This window comes from Cyprinus carpio, chromosome A21, assembly GCF_018340385.1.
Source record: "Cyprinus carpio isolate SPL01 chromosome A21, ASM1834038v1, whole genome shotgun sequence".
In the NCBI taxonomy this organism is placed as follows: domain Eukaryota; kingdom Metazoa; phylum Chordata; class Actinopteri; order Cypriniformes; family Cyprinidae; genus Cyprinus; species Cyprinus carpio.
This window is the reverse complement of record NC_056592.1, coordinates 19,000,802-19,024,225: the sequence shown is the minus strand read 5'-3', so window position 1 is coordinate 19,024,225 and position 23,424 is coordinate 19,000,802. Positions and strand designations below refer to the sequence as shown.

The 23,424-nt window shown below is 41.1% G+C and overlaps 1 protein-coding gene across 1 annotated transcript in view; it reads left to right on the top strand.

Annotated features, from left to right (window-relative positions):
• The window catches only part of LOC109045671 (G protein-coupled receptor kinase 6-like), a 62,065-nt gene that overhangs the window by 21,478 nt on the left and 17,163 nt on the right, over positions 1–23,424 (top strand). The window contains 5 exon segments of the mRNA XM_042711191.1: positions 15,893–16,005; positions 21,379–21,456; positions 21,627–21,727; positions 21,939–22,031; positions 22,632–22,695. Of these exon segments, the coding sequence (XP_042567125.1) occupies positions 15,893–16,005; positions 21,379–21,456; positions 21,627–21,727; positions 21,939–22,031; positions 22,632–22,695 (449 nt within the window).

Below are 23,424 nucleotides of genomic sequence, written 5' to 3'. Positions count from 1 at the left end.
AAGTTGCTGTAACTCTTGCTGTCCTGCCCGGAACACATCTATGTGGCAATATTCAGTTACAGTTATAGAGCCACCTGCTGGCAGCAGGAAGTGACATGTTTTACACTGTAATGTACTTTCAGCAACATAATAAAATATGCCAGCTGTTACGCCCCATCAAGGGCAAAGGCATAACATGAGTTCTTATTTCTTAACAAATGAGCAGTATTTCAATGAGCACAATGGTTTGACAAAACAATTGGGGTATTTAGCTCCGGGAGGAAACAAGGCCAAAATAACAAACAAAAAAACAACTACTTCTTATACCTCTAAATGCCCTAGTTCACAAAAGAAAAGTAAATGCAATACAATTACTTCCCTAACTCCCTATCCAAAAACAGTCAATAAAAGGTTTCAGCAAAAAATGCTGTCTGTCTCCCTACCTCCCCAGAATATTTTGAAGAATTATTTACAAAAAAAATTCTTACCACTAGATGAAATGAAAATGACATCCATAAGTTTCTGAAAACATACATATACATATATATATATATATAGGGGCTTAGAGTGGGAGAAATTATACACAAACAGTTATACACAAAGCAGGGCTCTGCTTACAAACACTGCTTTATCATACATTACATGCAAAATGAAATGAAAATGGCATCCAAAATTTTCTGAAGATAGTCAGTTTCCTTCAGATATATAGTGATATAAAAACACCTGCACCGGGTTTCGATTTTGAAACGTTCAGTGCTCATGTTTCAAATCAAGTCAAATCCTTTTGGAAAATCTATTTGTGACTGTCCGTTTGATATCATGGCAGGGCGCCACAGATAAATCAATGTATGGGAAACACTGAATAGTGAGCTAGGTCACAAGGTCAAAACAGGGGCAATCCAGAATCAGAGTCAATAAACATGCGGTAGTTGGTATTATGAATGAGTGTGCTAAGCAAACTAACCCACTATCAATCTCTTACAGGCAAACATACAAAGATACTCTCAGTCTTCCTAACATGTCTGTAACTAACTAGCAGGGTCAAGCAGAGCAAACAGCAAGTGAGCACAAGACTGATGCATGAAGTGACGAAGGAGGCTTTTATAGGCAGCAAGAAGACAGCTGACCAGGCAGGGCATGGCACCAATTAGTCTGCAGGAACCAATCGGTATTCTTCCTGGACAGAGACACACAAACACCTCCCAAAACAAAAGAAAAAAGAAAAATAAAAAAAAGTACAAAAAAAATCAAATTCAACCCTTACCAAAAAGTAGTATACTTCAAGTTTATTTTATTAAGTATACTTAAGTAAAGTTCAAGTATATTTTGAGTTTTTGTAAGTATAAGTCAAGTATACTTAATTGTCATTATAAGTATATATCTTAGAAGTACATAAAGCCCATTTCTGAGAAGTACATAAAAAGTAAACTAGAAGTATACTTTCCTATTTTTAGAATAAAATAAGTAAGTATTAAATAGTATTAAAATAAGTATACTAATAGCACACTGGAATAAACTTCTTTTTCGTAAGGGAAAACATGCTAGCAACATGGTAGAAACATGTTAAACCATGCTAGCAACATTTAGCTAACTGTTAAAACATGCTATTAATGGCATGAAACTTTTAGTTGTTGTAACTCAAACATACATTGTCCAGTCCACCCCAAATTTAACAAGTTTGAGGCCTGTTGGCAACAGAAAATGGCATGTTTAACAAAAACTCAAACAAGCAATGTCAAATCTTTGATGCACTCTGTGACGGAACTGCTTCCTCCCCCTAATTATCACCATCACCCCCGTCCCTTAATCGCCGCCCTTCACCAGGCTCCTGATAGGAGTGGGTGTGTGAGAGAGGAGGGGCGCAGAAACAGCCAGGTCTGGTGGTGTGTGATGAGACACACCTGAAGTGCTAAACCATGCAATTAATATAATGTAAAAGATAGTTGTTGTAATTTAAATATACAATGTCCGTTCTGCCTCAGACTTCCAAAGTTTGATAACAGTCCTGGTCTGAAGACATTACATGGCTATATTCATGTTTTACACTAACTCACACATGCAGTGTCCAGTCTGCACCAAACCTCCTGGCCTAAGGACATCTACACGCCAAAATTGAGTTATAGTTGTAGCGCCACTAGCTGGCAGCAGGAAATGTGGAAAATACAAATGACTTTGACATAGTTGTCCTATATTAACCTACTTAAATGCATACTGCCAATCGTGCTCTGTTGTGTACGAAATTCAGTACGTGCATATAATGTCCCAATACCTACAAAAAACTTTCTTGGAGCGAAGTCCAAAAATGGAGTTTTTGCCATTTTCAGGCCTCGTACTTTAACAAACTCCAAAAGTTTTTTTTCGGACCATCTTCAAATTTGGTGAGTGTAATTATACCTAAGTCTTTGTGATGCTAAGTTGTTTTTGCAGTGTTACATTGTGAAGAACTTGAGTTTTCTCTCAAGGCTGTGTTCACCTGCGGTCTGTCAAAATTCGATGCTTCACCATGGAAAAGGAAGCTGTTGTAACTCAGCCATACAATGTCCGATCTGCCCTCAACTTCACACGTTTGATAAAAGTCCTGGCCTGAACACATCTAAAGGCCAATATTCAGTTATAATCATAGTGTCACCTGCCGGCAACAGGAAATTGCTTGTTTTACACTAATATAAATTAAACTTTTTACATATTCCTCTTATATTTACCACTTTAAAGGGTTAGTTCACCCAAAAATGAAAATTAGGCTGCGTTTTACTCATCCCCGAGGCGTCATAGGTGTATATGACTTTCTTCTTTCAGACGAATTCAGTCATAGTTATATTAAAAATTGTCTTTGATGACCTCATACGTAATTCCCCTCTGGAACTGCTTCCGTTTACAACAGTGAGCACAAACTAGATTCAAGTGATTATTAAGTTTTGAATATGGATATTTTTCTTACAAAAACTTCCCTACAGGAGGCCTTTGTTAATCCCCCGGAGCCATGTGAGACCTTTTTTTTTTTTTGGTGGAATGGCACTTTTTATTTCAAGTCTTTTGGACTGAAGCAATGCAACACCCACTGACTGCAATGATAGAGCTTGAAAGATCAAAGACAATTTTTAATATAACTCAGACTGGATTCGTGTGAAAGAAGAAAGTTATATACACCTAGGATGCCTCGGGGGTGAGTAAAATGCAGCCTAATTTTCATTTTTGGTTGAAATAACTCTTTAAATCCATATTGCCCACGATTCACTGTTTTCCTAAGGCCACCGGGTGGAGGTGGCCCCGTGTGCAAGGGCCCTTTCATCGCTGCTTGCAGCTTTAATAATCTGTTTTTAAAAAGCAGTAAAAAGAATAATTTTTAAGAAATTCATAAAATTTCCTTGGTTTATTTAGCACAGCAGTATGCAGCTTGGTTTTCAACCATGACACATTTCAATATTCAATGAGTAAAAATGTAGGGTAGCATTTCATTTAATCTGCAATTTATTGGATTGGAGAAATCATTTTAGGTGTTGCATTTTGATTACAAAGACAATTTTTGAATAACATGCATTGATGAATTGTGTAATAATACGTTAAATTTAATTTTGATTGCATGTTGACTTTAAAGAGGAGCTCACTGTGATTCTCTCTTTTTCTCATCTCTTCACCCATTTGTCCGTTCACTATCAGATCATTATACCCTTCTGAGAATTAACAGTGTGACAAAGCAAGACCCTTTTCCAGAGGCAAATATCTCCATCTCTTCCAGTTATTTTGTATACTCAAAGGACGCCTTGTGACCATATGAATGAAACCATGTTTTTGCTTATTTAATAATTTCCATAAAATGGGGGTCAAACCTGATTTGTTTTTAAGGTTTTTAGTGTTGTTCTATAGTAGTGTTGGGTGATATGCTCCATATTCAAATTGTCCTATCGTCAGCCTGTGAGATCGCCACTAAACAATATTATTATGCTAATTTGTTTAACTGTTTACTTACTTTGATTTATAGCCGGAGAGTGAACCAACTCCAGGGTAAGGCTAATAGCAGCCTAATGTTAGTGTAATCTATTAACTACACATTATATCTTTTTAGTCAAGTAGCATATAGATGTCATGTCAAAATATTTTTAATATGACTGGATTTGTTTTTAGCATAACAATTTAATAGAAACATTGTAAGTTACTAATTATAATGCTTACATTTTCTCAGTTATTCATACAGCAGCTACAAAAAAAAGGGCAAAGAGAATTTACATTATCAAAGAACATCATTACTGACTTCAGTCTAGCGCGAGTTTATGCACTTTAAAAAACACTCCCGTTATAATCAGTGAAGCTATCTACACTCTATGATTAATAAATCTCTTATACTTACAATGCATGTACATCTGCACTGCTGTTTATAATGAGAGAATTTGTGAGAAAGCAGAAATAAGTCAGCAAGCATGCGCACTGAACATAAAAACTTGAACATGATTCAGCGATGATTAATCTGCGTGCCTCTGATTGGCCGCTGCATTCATAAACTCAACAGAATCGTTTGTGATTGGTTATAATGCACAACACCATAAAAACGCAGAAAAAGAAATATGATGGAACAAGTACGCCCCAAATATTAATTATATAATATACTAGCCTGATAATAATAATAATAACAATAATAAAAAATAATCATCTTGCTCAAAGGCATCAGTCTCAGGCAATATCTCTGACTATCGTCGATACTAGGAATGGGCGATATCTTATCGTTTGCGATATACCGGAAAAAATTCTCCCCACGATAAGAATTAGTCTTCCTGTGATAATAATGATAAAATGTAGTTGTTGACATATTTCTGTGTGCGACTGTTTGAAGTGATGTGAAGGAAGGAGAACATGAAATTGAGCAGCTCCTTCTACAATCTGGAACAGGTTTGGATAACACTGTACAGTGCAACAAAAATCGGTCTGAGCCTTGAGTAAATGTTCTACAGTAGCACGTGTGCAATACAGTTTTACATGTGTATGAGTCGGTTACAAACCTGTTGTCCAACAAAGATATTATTAATTGACGTGCTTTTTCTCCATATTAACTTCATAACATAGTCGAGTGTTTGAAATAACTTATTTTTGAGATCAGATGTGCTTTCGTATCACAGAATAAGGCAGAAATCATACTATTTTATAGCATTATATACAGTGATAAAGGCTATGTCGATTACCATTGCATTATAAATACACTTTACAAATACCCAAGATTGCTTGAAGAACACAGACCATGTATATTGTGTGCAATCGCATGTTTATTGTCTTCAGGTTTCCTCAGTAAAGATTTCTCTATCTGCGTTTTATTCAGCTACAGCGATCACTGGATTCCTCTGTCCATATTAGTGATTTCCTGGAGCATTACTTCTACGATGCATATGTGGAGTTTCTGCGCAAGGGCGCCCTCCGGCTTCCAGTATAAATTAAACAGTCGTGTGTACTGCTCCCAACACCCTATTTTGGGTAAAAATAGGAAATATAATACTTTTCTCTAAAAAAAAAACTGGATTCCCTAAATTATCGTCATTGATATTGTTATCGCAATAAATATCAGAAATTCATGATACATTTTATACCATATTGCCCATCCCTAGTCAATACACAATACTATAATCCATTGGCACAACCCTATTGTATACTTAAAGACCACCCCGGGAAAGGGGAGGAGAGGAAGATAAAGCGACCCCATTTCATGATCAATTATTAATACTATATAATCACTCTTTTTTAATGGTTACAACTGAGGCCGTTTGAAACTCAAAAGAAAAACTTAAATGAGGAAACCGTTGACGTAAACCACTGAGCAAAATCATGCACTACATGTTTATTGTGTGAAAAAATGCCATTTTATGACATCAAACTGTATGACATAATCAAATACTGTGGCTCCAAAAAGTATTTGGAGACTTGATTCACAATTAAAATTGCTACAGTATAGTGAAATATAAAAAAAAAAAATCTAAATTATTTTTAAAGAATATAGGCCAAATTCACTTTTCATAAAATTAACTTTGTAAGGCGCTTTTAAAATATGAAGATATATACACAAGATATAAATATATATATTACTCAATATACAGTGCACAGCATAAATGAGTACACCCCCTCTGAATAAATATAAAAGATTTTCAGAGTCAGAGTCCAGAGTCATTTATAAGGCTCCAGAGTCAGAGTCCAGAGTCATTTATAAGGCTCCAACTAGCAGCGCACCGTGCTCAAGGTCCGACAATAAAAGCACACTGCTACATCCAGAAGACTTAGTGATAATATAATTCATGGAAAGATGGCAAAATTGAAACGCATTTAACATATACTTAATAAAAACAACAAAATATGTGCCAATATTTTCTGTAAGATAAGAAAATTAGCCAATTTTGTTTAAATGAAGGATTGCAGAAATGAGTACACCCTAGATTTAATTCAGAAAATGTATAATATTCTAGTTCTTAGTATGTCCTCCCGAACTTAAATTATACTGCTCTGACCCTTCTTGGCACTGCGTGCACAAGTGCATGACAAATTTTCACATCTGTCCTGTTTAACTCCTGGACCACCTCCTTAAATGCTCTGGTCTTTAATGGGGAGTTTTGCTCAGTTCGTCTCTACAGAATTCCCCAACAGCTGCTCAAGAGCTTTAAGTGAAATACATGTCCACTGAAGGATTTTCACCTTGGGAGAATAAATATCTTCATTGTCATGCTGAAAAAATGCCCAATAATGCAGGGAATGAGCATCTTCTGTTTTTAGGTTTTTGTATTACATCACACAGTAGTGTGTGAATTCATGCCAGCATTGATAAAGCACAACTCCCTCACACCTTCAGCACTCATTTATCCCTATATAAAAGCTTTACTACCACTGAACGTCACTGTGGGTACCAAGCACTTCTCACTGCATTTCTCTAGCAACACCAGAACATTTTGGATGCTTTTAGAAATTATTAACTTGGTCTCTTAAGACCAGAGTATGGATTCCCAGAAGTCTCTATTTTATAAATATGGGCCTTGGAAGAGGTTAAATGAGTTTATTTTGCTTTGCTACAGTAGGTAGTATTCTAGTGGTGACAATAACCATGCATGTCACGTCTACAGGCTGCATCATACTCTGTGAGATAAAGTGTCACACTTTTCATAGCTTTTGCCGGCTCTGAGACACTTGCATGTTATTTCTCCTGCTCTTTTTCTTGCAAAAATTATCATCACTATATGAAAACTTAAAGTGAAGACCTGATTATTTCAGGAGCCTTGTCACAAGTCCATTGTTTTTGAATGTCTGTGCTACTTCTGCTATATTTTAACACCTAAAACAATAATTTGGTATTCCTCTTGTACCACTGTCCTCTTTTATGCTAAGAAATATCTCACCTGGCAGTTCTCTCCCAAGTGGTTCCACTGCATTTAGTGCTGCCAGCATTAAGTCTGGGTATGATTCAGTGGGCTATATAACACTTTTAATTGGTAGGAAATTACTTGTCTTTAAAAGTTTTGCTTCAATATACTTACCTGTTGATCAAAAATAACCTTAAACCTATACACCCTAAACCTAATTTTTTTATTTTTATTTTTAATTTATTATTATTTTTAAGTAACTTTCAGTAGGGTGTACTCATATTTGCAGCACAAAATTGTATCACTTTCTTTTTTTTAAATTTTGGCTTTCTTCTTTGGTAATTGATCAAGCAGGCTTGTTGGAACATTATATCTTCAAAGAACCTTAACATGTCTAAGTAAAGAGTAATTGCTGAATTTAAGTTTTAGAGGGGGTGTACTCATTTATGCTGTGCACTGTATTAGATATATACACACATGCACACACAATTATTTTATTATTTTGAATATATTGTGATGGGGTGAAGAAGCACACGACACGAGGATCAAGGTAAGGTCCCCAAAGGGTGGATTTTATTGAAAGTCGTGAGGGAGAAATAGCCAACGTGAGGGGTTTCCGGTGCTCAGTGCTCGGCCTTCTCTTCTCCTTCAATGTGCAGTGCTGTGTGGGTCCGTGAAGTCCGTGTCCTGTGAGGGCTGGCAGTCACACGCTGCTGTCTGGAGGGAAAACACAGAGAACTGTTAGCCGAGTCTTTTGGAGACATCTCTCACCTCTGTGTTCGTCGGCGCCGCTTATAAAGCCCGTCCTCGATGGGCTGCAGGTGTGACCTCTCAGCCCGTAATGAGCAGGTGCAGGTGTGCCTGCTCTGTTTCCAGGGCGACGCTGATGAGAGCTCGGGACACGCGTCACACTCCCCCCCCCCCCCCAAGCGTCGTCCTGTCCCTGTGGAGAAGTGGGGAGATTGGGGGAGGGCGGGGAGTGGAGCCTGACAGACCTGCAAAAGCTGACCATATCCATCGGCGTTTGCATTGGCCGTCCCCGCTCGGTGTTGTACAGTGAAGTGGAAGTCCTGGAGCGCGAGGAACCACCGAGTCACCCTGGCGTTGGTGTCCTTCGCCCGGGCCATCCACTGTAGGGGGGCGTGGTCCGTGATCAGGGTGAACTGGCGGCCGAGAAGGTAGTAGCGGAGCTCCAGGACTGCCCACTTGACTGCCAGTGCCTCCTTCTCGACGGCCGCGTACCGTCGTTCCGCTGAGGTCAGCTTCTGGCTGATATAGATCACCAGGTGTTCCTCGCCGTCGATGACCTGGGAGAGGACGGCTCCCAACTCGGTATCGGATGCATCCATTTGCACCAGGAAGGGGCGATTGAAGTCGGGGAAATTAGGGATGAACCTGAGCATGGGCTCGAGGTGAGGGCGGCCTTCACCGCCACTTTCTTTTCTTCTCCTGGGGTCGAATGAGGCCGCGGCCCACTTGGTAGCCGAGGTACTTGGCTTCGGTGAGGGCCAGGTGACACTTACGGGGGTTGGCGGACAGTCGAGCCCCGCAGAGTTCCGACAGCACCTTCCGCAGTCGCTCCAGGTGCTCCTCCCAAGTCTCGGAATGTATGACTACATCGTCCAGGTAGGCAGCCGCGTAGGCCTGGTGGGGCCGCAGGAGGATGTCCATTAGCCGCTGGAAGGTGGCGGGAGCCCCATGCAGGCCGAAGGGTAGGACCCGGTACTGCCAGTGGCCACTGGGGGTCAAGAACGCCGTCTTCAGCTTGGCCTGCTCGGTTAGGGGGACCTGCCAGTAGCCCTTGGTGAGTTCGAGGGTTGAAATGTACCGGGCCCTTCCCAGGCGGTCCAAGAGTTCATCGACCCGCGGCATGGGGTAGCCATCAAACTCCGAGACTTCGTTTAAGCGGCGGAAGTCGTTGCAAAAGCGGAAGGTGCCATCGGGCTTTGGAACCATGACGATGGGGCTGGACCAGGGGCTGCGTGATGGTTCAATGGTCCCTAACCTCAACATCTCCTGTACCTCCTCCTCAATGGAGTGTCGCCGAGCCTCCAGAACACGATAGGGCCGCTGCCGGACGATCACTCCGGGTGCTGTGCGGATATCGTGCTTGAGTACGTGGGTCCGCCCTGGCTGGGGAGATAACACATCAGTGAACTGACTGACCAGGTGTTGCAGCTCCGACTTTTGGGTGGCCGAGAGGTGGGGGTCTATGTCCACAGCCACGGGAGGTCGATGAGCGAGGGCTGCCAGCTGGGGCCCGGTCCCGACCCAGCGCTTCAGAAGGTTCACGTGGTATAGTTGGTCCTCTCTGCGTCTTCCGGGCTGCCAGACTCGGTAGGTGACAGGGCCGATCCTTTTCGTGACGGTGTAGGGACCTTGCCAGCTGGCCAAGAATTTACAGGCGGCGGTGGGGACTAGGACCATGACGTGGTCTCCTGGCTGAAACTCCCGTGGCTGGGCCGCCCTGTTATAATGTCGTTGCTGGGCCTGCTGGGCTTTGGCCATGTGCTCCCGGACGATGGGCATGACCCTGTCGATCGTCTCCCACATCTCCCGGACATGCTCGATCTTGGAGCGGTGGACGGCCGGCTGCTGTTCCCAGGCTTCTCGGGCGACATCAAGCAGGCCGCGGGGCTGCCGGCCGAAGAGGAGCTCGAAGGGGGTAAATCCGGTGGAAGCCTGGGGTACCTCCCGGATGCCGAATGACACATAGGGCAACATCTTGTCCCAGTCGCGCTTGTCTTCCGCAGCCACTCGCCGCAGCATCTGCTTCAATGTTTGATTGAAGCGTTCGACCAGGCCGTCCGTTTGCGGGTGGTATACGGTGGTGCGGAGCTGTTTTATCTTGAGAAGCTTGCAGAGGTCAACCATCAGGGACATGAAGGGGGTGCCCTGGTCAGTCAGTATCTGGGATGGTAGGCCGACCCGACTACTTAGCAGGAAGAGCTCCTGGGCAATGGCTTTCGCGGTGGCTTTGCGGAGGGGGATGGCCTCAGGGTAGCGGGTGGAGTAGTCCAGGATGACCAGGATGTGTTCATGTCCCCGGGTGGACTTCGGCAGCGGCCCCTCTAGGTCCATTCCGATCCGCTCGAAGGGCACCTCAATGATGGGCAGCGGAATCAGCGGGCTGGGGGGAGGGGTGCGTGGAGTCGTCCGTTGACAGGTGGGACAGGCCATACAGAAGCGCTTTACCTCGGCCTCCAGGCCTGGCCAGTGGAAACGGTCGCGTATGCGTTGGTTTGTGTTTTGGGCCCCCAGGTGGCCGGCCATGGGATGGGCATGCGCCAGCTCCATCACCGCTCCTGTCTTGGTCCTTGGGACTAACAGCAAGGTTTTTTAATCCCCCCTTCGCTGTGCGACACAGTACAGCAGGCCGTTTTTGACCACGAAGTGAGGTGTTGGGTGGGGTGCCGGTTGGAGGTCCTTCCCTTCGGTGACCCTCACTTGGGCCCAGTAGTGTTTGAGGCGGTCATCCTCGTGCTGCTCCCGGGCAAAGGCCCCAACCCCAGCCACCTGCTGGAAGAGGTCATAGAAGAGGTTAGGGTTATGACGGGAAGACTCACCCTCCCTGGGGCTGTCCGAGGCCAGCAGCACGGGGCGCCGTCGGGGCTTCGTAGTCGTCCAGCACTGGGAGCGGTTCCCGGCGGGGCTGACAGGCTGGCTAGCGGAGGCGAAGAGGCGATCGAACCCCGGCCAATCCCTTCCGAGGAGGACCGGTACAGGCAGATCCTTGACCATCCCAACTTCCACTGGCCAGGCACCAGGGGGTGCCGTGATAGACACGCCACAACACTACACCCCCCTTATATCCACGGACACAGGTGATGGGCAGTCTGGCTTTGTGTTCCGCCCGCCGAGGAAGAACCACCGTCCGCCATATAAGGGTGACCCCGCTGCTGGAATCGAGGAGGGCGAGAACCGGTCGGCCATTTATCTTCACTTCCGCTCGTGGGGCCTGCTTTGGAGGTTCCGCGTGTACGGCACAGCCTGCCAGCCAAGCACGTCCAGGGGAATGGGGAGCTTCGGTAGGCATGGGCTCATCCTGTGGCCCGGGAACCGCCGGCCTGCGGACTGGTCGCTGGGTGCCCTCCGGCGCGCGTCGCTCCTGGACCACCCTTCGGGGAAAGGGCGGCGCTCGCTCCCCAGCCTCCCGGTGTTGGGTGGCCTCTGCTAGCTCGATGGCCTCCACCAGCTCGTCAACATTGGTGGGGTTCCGCATACCGGCCGCCTGCCAGAGAGGGAGGGGAAGGGCCCGTAGGAGGCGGTCCACTACTACGCGCTCCGCTACCTGGTGTGCAGTGGGACCCCCGGCCAGTAGCCAATGTTGGGCAAGGCGTGAGAGGTCAGTCACTTGCGCACGGGCGGGCCGCCGTGGATTGTAGGACCAGTCATGGAACAGTTGGGCGGCGCTAATGGGCGACAGTCCAACCCGCACCAAGGTCTCCTTTTTCAAATCTTCATAAGAGCCGCTCCGCTCGGGGGCAAGCATAAAGTATGCCCGTTGCACCTCTCCCGTCAGCAACGGCGCCACGATCCGCGCCCACTCGTCCCTGGGCCATGCCTCCCGGGCGGCGATCGCCTCGAACATCTGAAGGATGTCTCGACGCCATCATGCCCCGTCATCTTAGGGATGAGCTGGGTAGCCTGGGCTCAGGGGTCAGGTAGCGGAGTTCGCTGGGTGGCGGCCATGCGGAGGGCGGCGAGCTCTCGTTCCGTTTCCCCTTGTCGGGAGGCCATGTGCTCCATGATCTGTTGCTGGCGGATGCTCACCTCGGTGAAGATCTTCAACAGATCTTCCATCATTGGGGGAGGAGCGCAAACTAATGAAAAAGTAATCAAAACAATACCAAAAAAAAACGTAAAAAAAAAAACCCACCGATAGTGGATGTAGTGGTCTCCTAGCTGGATCCTGGTCGGTAGCTTCTTCACTGCGATGCCCGCATTCTCCACCAGTGTGACGGGGTGAAGAAGCACACGACACGAGGATCAAGGTAAGGTCCCCGAAGGGTGGATTTTATTGAAAGTCGTGAGGGGGAAATAGCCAACGTGAGGGGTTTCCGGTGCTCAGTGCTCGGCCTTCTCTTCTCCTTCAACGTGCAGTGCTGTGTGGGTTCGTGAAGTCCGTGTCCTGTGAGGGCTGGCGGTCACACGCTGCTGTCTTGAGGGAAAACACAGAGAACTGTTAGCCGAGTCTTTTGGAGACATCTCTCACCTCACCTTCATCAGCGCCGCTTATAAAGCCCGTCCTCGATGGGCTGCAGGTGTGACCGCTCAGCCCATAATGAGCAGGTGCAGGTGTGCCTGCTCTGTTTCCAGGGCGACGCTGATGAGAGCTCGGGACACGAGTCACAATATATATATATATATATATATATATATATATATATATATATATATATATATATATATATACAGCCCATTTAAAACAGAAGAATTTTCACGAAAGTGCTGTACAATTTTAAAAACAAAGTTTTAAACTTAAGGAGAAAACAAAAGAGAGGGAAAATAATAACGTGGATAATAACAAGAATAAAATAGCAAAATACAATATTTAATTTAAAAAAAAGGAAAAATGTAATTTACTCACCTTGATATCATTCAGAAAATGCAGCCTGTATGCTATAATTCAGTAACCTCTCATGTAGCTCTAAAATCTCATATGTGTTTGCTTACAATCAAAATGGCAGATAATGCTACATGGTATTAGTTGTCATGCCTGTTTCAAATTTATGGGAAAGTATAAAGCTATAGGAGCAGAGGGCAACATTTTCAGTGATTAATGTCCTAAATTTAAGTCAGAAAGCCTCAGAAGCTTTGAAATATGGCAAACAAATTGTTTTATGGTGCTTTTTGCCATTTGACAGTCCTCAGTCACTTAATTACATAGATTGGAATAGAGTTGTGCAAAAATTGTACAAAATAATTTTTTTGTCCTACAAAAAAAAAAAAAAATGAAAAAAAAAAAAAAATGTTTGGAACGACATAAGGTTTAGTAAATGAGAATCTTTTTCCTAAGGTAGTCAGCTGGCCACCACTAATTTTAAACAGTAAAGCTGAAGACAAATATTTCTCTAAAGAGAGCACAACTTCTCTAATTAAAACAAGCATATATCAACAGCAGTAATGCTGATTGTTATCTGCACTTTGCAGTACAGCTTTGCACTTTTTGCCAGCAGCATTATGAAGTAGCTGTAAGCTCTCCATGTATTTATGCAGCATTGCTATCAATACCAGCCTCCTACACACTGCCTCTATATCACTGCAGGTCCACACACTACCAATTGCCTCTGTGTAAATCCTACTGTCTCTTTGCATATATCTGAGCAGCAAATGCAAATCTCAGCTACTGGCCACTGCCTTCCCACTCTGTTCACTTATATGCATTCTCTCTTTATAATCACACTCATTTCAACCACTCCATCAGGTGTGTGGCTCACAGGCTACGTTACTGCAAGGCAATTGCATGTTAGGATATACTTGCTCAAATTAACAGAACTCTATGTCAATCAGGACAATTAATCCGCCAACATTTGGGTTTAACTTTTATTGATTTAAATTATTATTATTATTTTTATTATTAAAATAAATTACTTTTTAATTTAAGTTAAAATACATATGTATGCAAATAATAAAATTTTGGCACACTGAGCAAATTCAGTGCTTAGTGCTCAATGATTTCTCAGTTCTGAATCAATTCAGCATATTGTTGAGCCTGCACATTTTATGTAAATATTAATACAGGGCTCGACATTAAGCTTTGACATGTGCTTGTCCTTCGGACAAGTAAATCAGTCATTCACTTGTCCAAATAAAAAAAAGTTACTTGTCTGGGGAAAAAAAGGTGTTTTTTTGTTTGTTTGTTTTTTGGCGCAAATGTAATTTATTCTGAAGCAATAGTCTCATCAGTGCTCTATCAGGTATTACTTTAATCAGCATATTTGTGATATTTGCCTTAAATTGATTGCTGTTACTCTTTTTAACTTTATGAAGGACAATATTTTCCTTAACCTGATTAAATGTACATGTCACCATTTACGTTAAATTCTTAACTTTGATCAGTACATTAAGTTAGAATAACAAGACACTATATGGTTGTTACTATTCAAATGAAATCAGTATCAACAAACTCCATCTTTTCACTGCAGAGGAAACACAGAAGCTGCATCGAAAGTGCCATTTATATGTATTAACTCTGTATTTACTTGGACTGTTTAATGAAGATAAGCATTATCTTCTCATTATGCTCATTATCATAAGCAAAATTGCAAATGCATAAATAATGTTATTAGATTAATGGTTTACTTTTTTTGACATACAAATATGAAATGTTGGAAAAATGCAATGATAGTTTTAAATATGAAATTAAACCACCAGTAGGTGGTGGCAAGTCACTGTCTTGATGAGTGAATCATTGATTCAACCGATTTGTTCAAATGGCTGATTCATTCAATAAATGAAGCAAGTGACTGTCTTTATGAATGGCTCACTAAATCATTGACTCATTCAAAAATGCTGAATCATTCAGTAACGAAAGACTGTTGTGTGTTGCTCGGAGATGCATGACTGTTCTGCTGTGGCTTTGCTTAGAACTATCTTCATTTTCGGGAATGGAGCAAAAACGTTCAATAATGTGTCTAAAATGTAAGTCAGTTAATATTCTTTGTTTATTGAACTACGGTTGTATAAAATTAATATCACATTTGCAATCGTGCTGAAAGTTGGGAAAACTTGACTCTTGGTCGTGTGATGTTACATATTTTATATAGAATATTTATCTTTTTTTCTACCACAGTATGTTTGTTCATGTTTGTTTCTTTGTGTGTGCTGTTGAGCTTATAGTTTTCCGCGAGTCAGACAGGCTGCACGAGCCTCAACTGACGCAACCTTGATACTGTCAATACATTATCTGTTATTAGTCACCGTTTTCACTGAAAGTAATAAAATCAGAATCATTCTCGCCAAAGTTTCAGTGCTGCCCTAGTTATTGTTTGTTGTTAAAATTATAATCAGGTTACTTGTCCGGTCGGGCAAGTAAAATTCTCTTTCACTTGCCCCTTCACAAAATCCACTTGTCCCAGACAAGCGGACAAACGTTAATATTGAGCCCTGTAATACATTTCAGTGTTTGATTTTTATGGACATTTTTGTTTACTTCGTTTAATCTAAACAGTTTTGCTACTGTACTGGGTCACCGCTTCATGTTCAGTGTAAAATCTGGGTCTCAAACAAATCTGCTGCTGTTCAAGATATCAGTATCTGCCATTGCAAAACTCTGGATGCAATTACTGAACATTTTCTTTGAATTTGGCTTAAACGGAACAGCTTTACCAATCCTGGGGTGTGCCTTTAATATTTTGAGGATGTTGTCAATGGTATTGTCCATTTCGTTGTGGTCAACTAATGGTTTTGTCTCTTCAGTTTCCTTTCCAATGTGAGAAGAAAGTAAAGTGTTATTGATTTTTATTGTATTCATCGACTCTTAAATGATATTTACTTTTTTTTTATGTGTGTGTGTGTGCACGTGCATGCTTAGCTCCACCTTTTCAAAGCCCTTAGTCACTGTGTTGTGTGTTGTTCTATTTCCACAGAGAAAGACTACAACAGCCTTTGTGAGAGGCAGCCAATCGGATGCTTGCTATTCCGGCAGTTCTGTGACACCAGGCCGGAGTTGAGGCGCTGTGTCAAATTTTTGGATGCTGTGGTGAGAAGCAGACCACTAATTATTCTTCACTTTAAAGTCAAAACATGTTTGTTTCTTCTCTTAACAAACAACCCGCCTTGCATACAGTGAAAGTTGAGGGTAGTTCTGGAGCAATTTCCAAACTATACGAATAAGTTTAACGCTACGGTACCCATAATGTTCTGTTAGGTCATTGTGGTGTTTAGGTGGGCTTATGTAGACATATGAAGGATTTTAAAACTTAGATTTAAAACGTTTCTAATTGAATGGAACAGCTCTGGCTATGGAAGTAGCCTTTAAGGGCTGTTTACACAGAGGACGACAACTGTAACTTTAAGGCCGCATATCCACCTAAGCGTTTTTAGCCAGCTGAAAACGCCAGGTACCATGCTGAAAAAGCCCAGCTGTGAGCCCATGAGAGCGCAGCATTTTTTTCAGTTGAGACACTGTGATTGCTATGATATGAAATATCTGCTGAAGTAATATGGCAGACGCATAGCGAATGAAATGTTTTTCCAAGAATTGTTTTCATAATAATAATAATAATAATAGGGTAGTCTGGCAATCCATCTGGTAAAGAATTACTCAGAGACAAGTTCTCTTTTGTTGTTCAGTCGTAGTACAAGCAGGTGTGGCGGTTGGTCGTATTAGTCCCGCCCCTCCTCCACTGTGATTGGTCAGCTGACTAAAAAGTGACTGTGATGAGCACTGCGTTTTACCCAAAGTTGAACATTCTTCAACTCTCGGCACTAAGAAAAAGTGCTGGAGCACTCAGCGCTCAGCATGAAAAATACGCCAGCCTCAGGGAAAAAAAAATGCTTTGGGTGGACACGCGGCCTAAAGCTTTAATAATCATTCTTATTTTATGAGAATAGGGTCTACAATACAGCTATAAAGATAACGACATGGAGGAACAACATTTTTTGTAGTCACTTTCAGAGCTGATGAACAATAAAAACATTAACAGGGCTCCAGAGTGCGACCAATTTGGTCGCACATGCGACTTAATTTCTCAATGGTGCGACTAAAAAAATCAGAGGTCGCACCGTTGCAACCAGCCGTTCAAGGGGAAAAAAAGTCTCTGCGACTCTGTAAGTCACCCTGTGGTTTAACAACAGACACTAGAGCCCTGCATTTCAGCCCGAGCCTGACAGGCCCCGACTTTTTTAAGCCCCTCGAGCCGGGCTTCGGGCCAATTTTCACGTCATAGTTCAGATGCGGGCCGGGCCTCCTGCCTGTTTTAGACTTCTCCTTACTTTTATATTTTAGACATCCATCAATTAGTGATGAAACAAAATTGCCGTGCTGGTGGAAACAACATGAGACCGTGCTACCGCGACTGTCAAGAGCGGCTCGACAGTGTTTAGTGTCGTGCAGCAGCAGTATGGTGTGAGCTGTCTGTGCAGCTGAACAATCCGGCGTTCAAATACACGCAATAGGCTTAAGCTTGCCGCAAATCACCGGCAAAAGTAATTACCATAAATGTGACGGGGAAATAGTAAGGAGATATTTGAATTATTTACCAATAAACTAGTGTTTTCTGAGTCTGTGTTGCAAGGATGAAGTTGCCGAGCCTGACTCGCCATCTCCTCAGACGCGCCTTTAGAGAGAAGTGCATCTTTACGGATTATGATTATAATGAAAAAGTTTTTGTTTTCGATTTATTTCGTTAAGTAGTCATTTAAAGCTTTCTATAGATATATTTATCATGTCTATAGATATATTTATCATGTCTATTTATCATGTCTATAGATATATTTATCATTTAGGCATGTTTTCACTGAGTGTCGGTTCATTTTTGTACTCCTGTTAAAGACGACACGGCAGAAAGCGCAACGTTTTGTTGATATTGTGAGTGCACACAAATAAAAGTAGACCCTTTGCAGTAACGAATGATGTATTACTCTTACCTTTATGAGCAAAAATGACTGCGTATCCACTGAAAAAATGCAAGTGATCATGCAGGCGTCTCCATGTCCTGAAGCGTCTCCGCACAAACTATTGGATATAGCGCACATTTATCTGGGTCTAACGTTTAAACATTGTTATATGCTTGAACTGTTTTATATCTATAGATTTTATTTTAGGCAGATCGTGACGATTTGACAAGGCTAAATTGATCAAACATGGGCTCACTGTCTGCCGCTGGCCCCTTAGTCGTTACTTAAAAAAAAACACCTAAAACTTATATTTAAGACACAAAAAATTATTCCTAACGTTTTTCTAAATTAACTTAATTAAAAAAAGAAAATAAATATAATCCCTTTGCTATTACATACAACACTGAACTATTTTAATAGCTGAAACAGTAGTATACGCTGTTTAGGGACTGTTTAGCTGTTCAAATCAGACACCAGAGCATCCCTTCATTTTGACACAGTGAAAGATCTGATAAGAATCAGTGAAGAGGGGCCAAGTCTGGAAGATTTTGCTGCTAGAGAAAGTGTGGCCAGCTGGTTTAGCCAAGGCCAAAGATCAAGAAGGCAAAACTACAGGAGTTGGCCATCCGAGGGGCATGTGACTGCAGTGGAGTAAAGTCCATAAGACAGTGAGCCATGAGATTTTCAGTTTGAAGCCCTTTAAAACACTTAATTTAGATTTTCTTTTTATTTCATTTATCTTGAGATGTTTTAAGTTTAAATTTCAGCTCAGTGAAGCACTTTAACACCATCACTTTTTCAGTAAGTTACATTTCTTGTTGAATTGTGCTTCAAATAAAGAACTTTATGTTGACCCGATTGTAAGTTAATCATTTAGGCTACAAGTCAATATTGCCTATATGGACAGGGATTTAAAAAAAAAAAAAATTGAACTTGTAAAAATGCGAATGCATCGAAAATTTGGGTGCACCTAACTTTTGTGCTGGTGCACCTAAGAAAAAAAGTTAGGTGCAACCAGTGCAAAAAGTTAGTCTAGAACCCTGATTAACAGTCAATCAGAATCCACCTGATATGAAAGCGCTCGAGCATTTAAAGAAACAGACGGCATAACTGAAGCGAGCATTTGTAATAAACATTATTCGTATCGTTATCATCTGTAAGAGTGGATGCTATTGTAGTTAACATTACAGATGTCTTTATACTTATCGTTCTTGGTGTGAATGTGCCAAGCTGGTAAAAAAGTTAACTGGCAGAATTCATAACCAAATATCACAGAAAACCAAATTTTACAGTTTGTAAGGCGTAACATGCATGTACATAGTCAAAAATATTGCACTGACCCAAAGAAAGTACAATTTTAATAATGTGTAAAATAAGCGGCCATTTCAGTTCAGCAGTTTTGTGTAAATCTCAGTCAGTGCAAATTTTATTGGCATTACATTGACCATTGGCCAGCCTGATCTCTAAATTAGTGCTTGTTAATTTGTAGTCCATTGAATTAAATTAAATTTTAAATTATAATAACATTCATATATCACAGAAAAATGCATATACATAGTCAATAAATGCAAGCTATAACACTGACCCAATGAAGAAAGTGAAATTTCGGACAAGTGGTCTCTTACATTGGCCACTATTATTGTTGAGTATTTAAACTGAGTTCCTGCTTACCTGTATGTAGAATCTCAGTTCCAGCAATTATGAGCTTCTTTTTCTGTTAGTCTGCTGCCTAACAAGGCAGCTGTCTATGTAGAGAGTGGTCGCTCATAAAGATTTGGAACAGAGCAAATGTCTTTTGAATCAAAGCGATCATAGATTTCTTCTGACGTTTATTTTACCACTAATACAGTCCATAAGAATATATACTGTGTCCCCTTCATTGCCTGCTTCTATGTGTTTCTCTGTCTCCACCCCATTCAGTAGTTGGGCGACACAGCTCTGTACAGGAATTCTGGGGTCACATCTGCAACACTTCTTCTACCTTGAGTGAATGCCCACCAGCAAGTCTAGCTTAGAAGACATGTCTGAATTTCTTGTCCACACCCATAACTTAAAAGCTTGGCACAGTGGCCTTGGTGATAAAATCACATTCAAACAGAGGGTACCAGACCCTATGCTAAGCATCTCAAACCCCTGATTTGAGATCAGTTCTGCCCTTCAGAATCCTGCATTTCAGGGCAAATCTTCCATTCGTAAATATTTTGACATGACATGCCATTTCAGATATGGAATGTAGAATACTGCGTACTCTGTTCCTGCAAGCTTGAACATAAACATCACAATGTGCATATCGTCTTACACGTACATGTGCACGCCCATGTGAAAAATTTGCTGGTGTTTGCTCCACCTTTAATGAACTTGATGCTGCATGTTCAGTGGAGAAACTCTATTTTTGTGAAGTTTTGTAAACAAGAGTCAATGTAAAATCAGACTGTACACATATTCTAAAGCAAATATGAGTTTGCTAGGGTCTAGGGTGTTGTGGGTAGTTGCCAGTGCATTGCTATGTGATTGCTACAGTGGTTGCTTGCTGTCCCAAGTCAAAATCTGGTCCCTCCTTCAATATTTAAGCGTTTTTCATAGACTGAGGCCACAGTCAGTTGCATGTATGAAAATTATCAAGACAAGTAATTGATTAAGCCTTCAGTGTTGCAGAAAATAAGTCTTTGTAGAAATGTCCCCTCATATACACTACTGTGCAAAAGTCTTAGGCCACTAGTATTTTCATTTAAAAATAAAAGTTTTTAAGTCAGTTATTTGTATCTTTTCCTTTAGTGTGTCAGTACGAAATATCAGTTTACATTTCCAAACATTCCTTTTGCCATTAATTGTAATAATTCAGTGAGATTTTTGTATGCACAAGGAGTCTGACAACATCCAGTGCTCCACACAGAGATCCGATCTTACTATCATCCAGTCCGCCTTTGATTTACATGAAGAAACAGAAAAAACTGAGACAGACTAAATCCAGAAGAAATGTGGCAATGTCTCCAAGATCGTTCAAGAAACCTACCTACAAAGCTACCGTACTGTGAAATAATAGGCACTTGTGTAAAAATGCTGTTAAGTGAGGATGCTTTAAAAAGTAATATTATAAATAGATTGTTTGTCAATTAACTTCTATTAACTAAATGATGTGGCAACTCTTTGCGTTTAAAACCGCTTTTGTCCTAGGTACACTTGCACATAGTTTTTCAGGTTCGGGCGCAGGTAGGTTTCTTGAAGCATCTTGGAGAGGTTGCCACAGTTCTTCTGGATTTAGTCTGTCTCAGTTTTTTCTGTTTCTCAATATCATTCCAGACGGAATGGAATCAATCTTTTTTTTTTTTTTGTTTTTTTTTTTTTGGTAATCATTGCCTGCAGTTACAGATATGACACTGAGCACTCTGTAAACTAAAAAAAGCTGAACTAAAATTGAACCTGTGTTGATAATTATTGTAAAATCATCATACGTTTATTAATAATGAAGAATACTGATATCACAAATAGAGCTAATTGTTCTCCATCATTTCAGGCAGAGTATGAAGTAACGCCAGACGAGAAGAGGAAGGAATGTGGACAGGAACTCCTAGACAAGTACCTCAACCCAAAGGTACTGAGATGAAAAGCACAGGACCTTTATGTAATATGTGCTGTATATCATAATTTAAATGCAGTTGTTGTTTTTTTTTATTTCCTTGTTGTTTTGTTCATAGCGTAATTTATGAGCATGTGGGCATTTATTTGTGTTTAAAGGATATGTTCTAATTCTTCCATATGCAGTCAAAGGACTGTGTTCCTGAAGTAACAGAGGAGATGGTGACTAAGTGTGCAGAATGCTTGCAACAGGAGGCATGTAAAGAGCTCTTCATGGAGTGCACCAAGTGAGTCTTTCATACAGGATTCACTCTTATTATCCCATTAGATGGCACTAGACTTCCACTGTCTAACAAAAACATGGCATTGCAGCAACATTTTCTGAGTGAAATGAAATTCAGCATTTTCATGCAAACCAATTAATTAAATCAGGATATGAGAGTGAGATTTTGTTTTCACTGTGCAGTCTATTAACACTATATCAATGTTCTCTTGTAGACTAATCCATGACTTCCTGAGCATGGCCCCCTTCGCAGACTACCTCGATAGTATGTACTACAGTCGCTTCTTGCAGTGGAAATGGCTTGAGAGGTATAAACAGCACCGGAACACTTTTTTGAACTTTTTTGGTTTTGTTTATGATGTACAAACTCAGTTATTTTCTGTAGTTCTGAATTCTCATGAGGATGTTAAATGGGAGAAATTATATGTAACTTAGAAGTTTTTATTCACCGCCAAGTAGAGTCTAATTATTCCTTTGGGTGCCATAATTTATTTATGAAGCTAAGCTTATACAAACCAGATGTGATCTCTGAACTTGCTATTTATTTACTTTTAGTCATAAAAATGTCCTCTGACTGAAAGTCTAAGCCAGGCCTGGACAATTTCCATCCAGACCTTTTACAGGGAAGAATATGATATGCCGGGAAAAAAAAACTTTAATTCTCACACACATTAAGAGGGCCTAGTACACTAGCTATTTACTGAATATGAAACTGAATATGAAAAAAGGTCTTAATTAGATTAAAGCCATGCCTTTTAACATTGCGCGTCAGTGTCTCTTGAGATATAAGCTTCTTGTGAAGGCAACAGGAAGTTATTTTACTGTATGTGATAATTAAATATGACGGGGTCATGTTCATTCTTATGAAATGTAACTCTTGTTTATCATTCTCTTCCTCTCCTCGACAGACAGCCAGTCACAAAAAACACATTCCGTCAGTATAGGGTTTTGGGAAAGGGAGGCTTTGGTGAGGTGAGTCTGAAATGATTAAGCATCGCTCTGTTTATGGCAGAAACATATCAAGACGTTATAAGTTATTATCTGGAATGCCACTAAATCAAACACTATCTCTCCATTCCAGAGTTCATAAGGCTAATTTCCTATTTTTGTTATGCTTTCAGACATAAATCCCTCAGATTATCATACACACTGTCATTCAATGTTGGCAGATATAGAGAATGCAAGTCTCCAATTCTGATTTCCCTACTAGATAGCTAATCACATTCAGAGTCTTTTTATTACGCTGCTCCGTGGAAGGTCCTTTTAGATGAATCCCTGTAAGGAGCATGTCAGAGTCATAAATGATGTAATGACATAAAAACTTTCATAAAACTAATAGCTTTATTTAGATATTTTTTCATAATAGTAGTTGTATTGACTTTAAAAAAAAAAACAATTATTAAACTGAATTATGTGACAATAAGAATCATGTAATTATAATAAAAAAGCCTTGATGCAAAATATATATGTATTTATTTATTTTGGGGTGGAATGTGACCCATACATTTGCAATTCATCTTCGAGGGCTAGATAATGAATCCCACCAAAGCAAAACCACTTGCCCAACTGATCAAAAAAAAACAACAAAAAAAAGTAAGATTGATCCCTCTGAACAAAAAACAAAATATCTCTTTGTAAGATTGAGTACCCTCTGATCTTTTTTTCTTGCACATCCAAGGAGTCTGGAACATGTTTCAAATA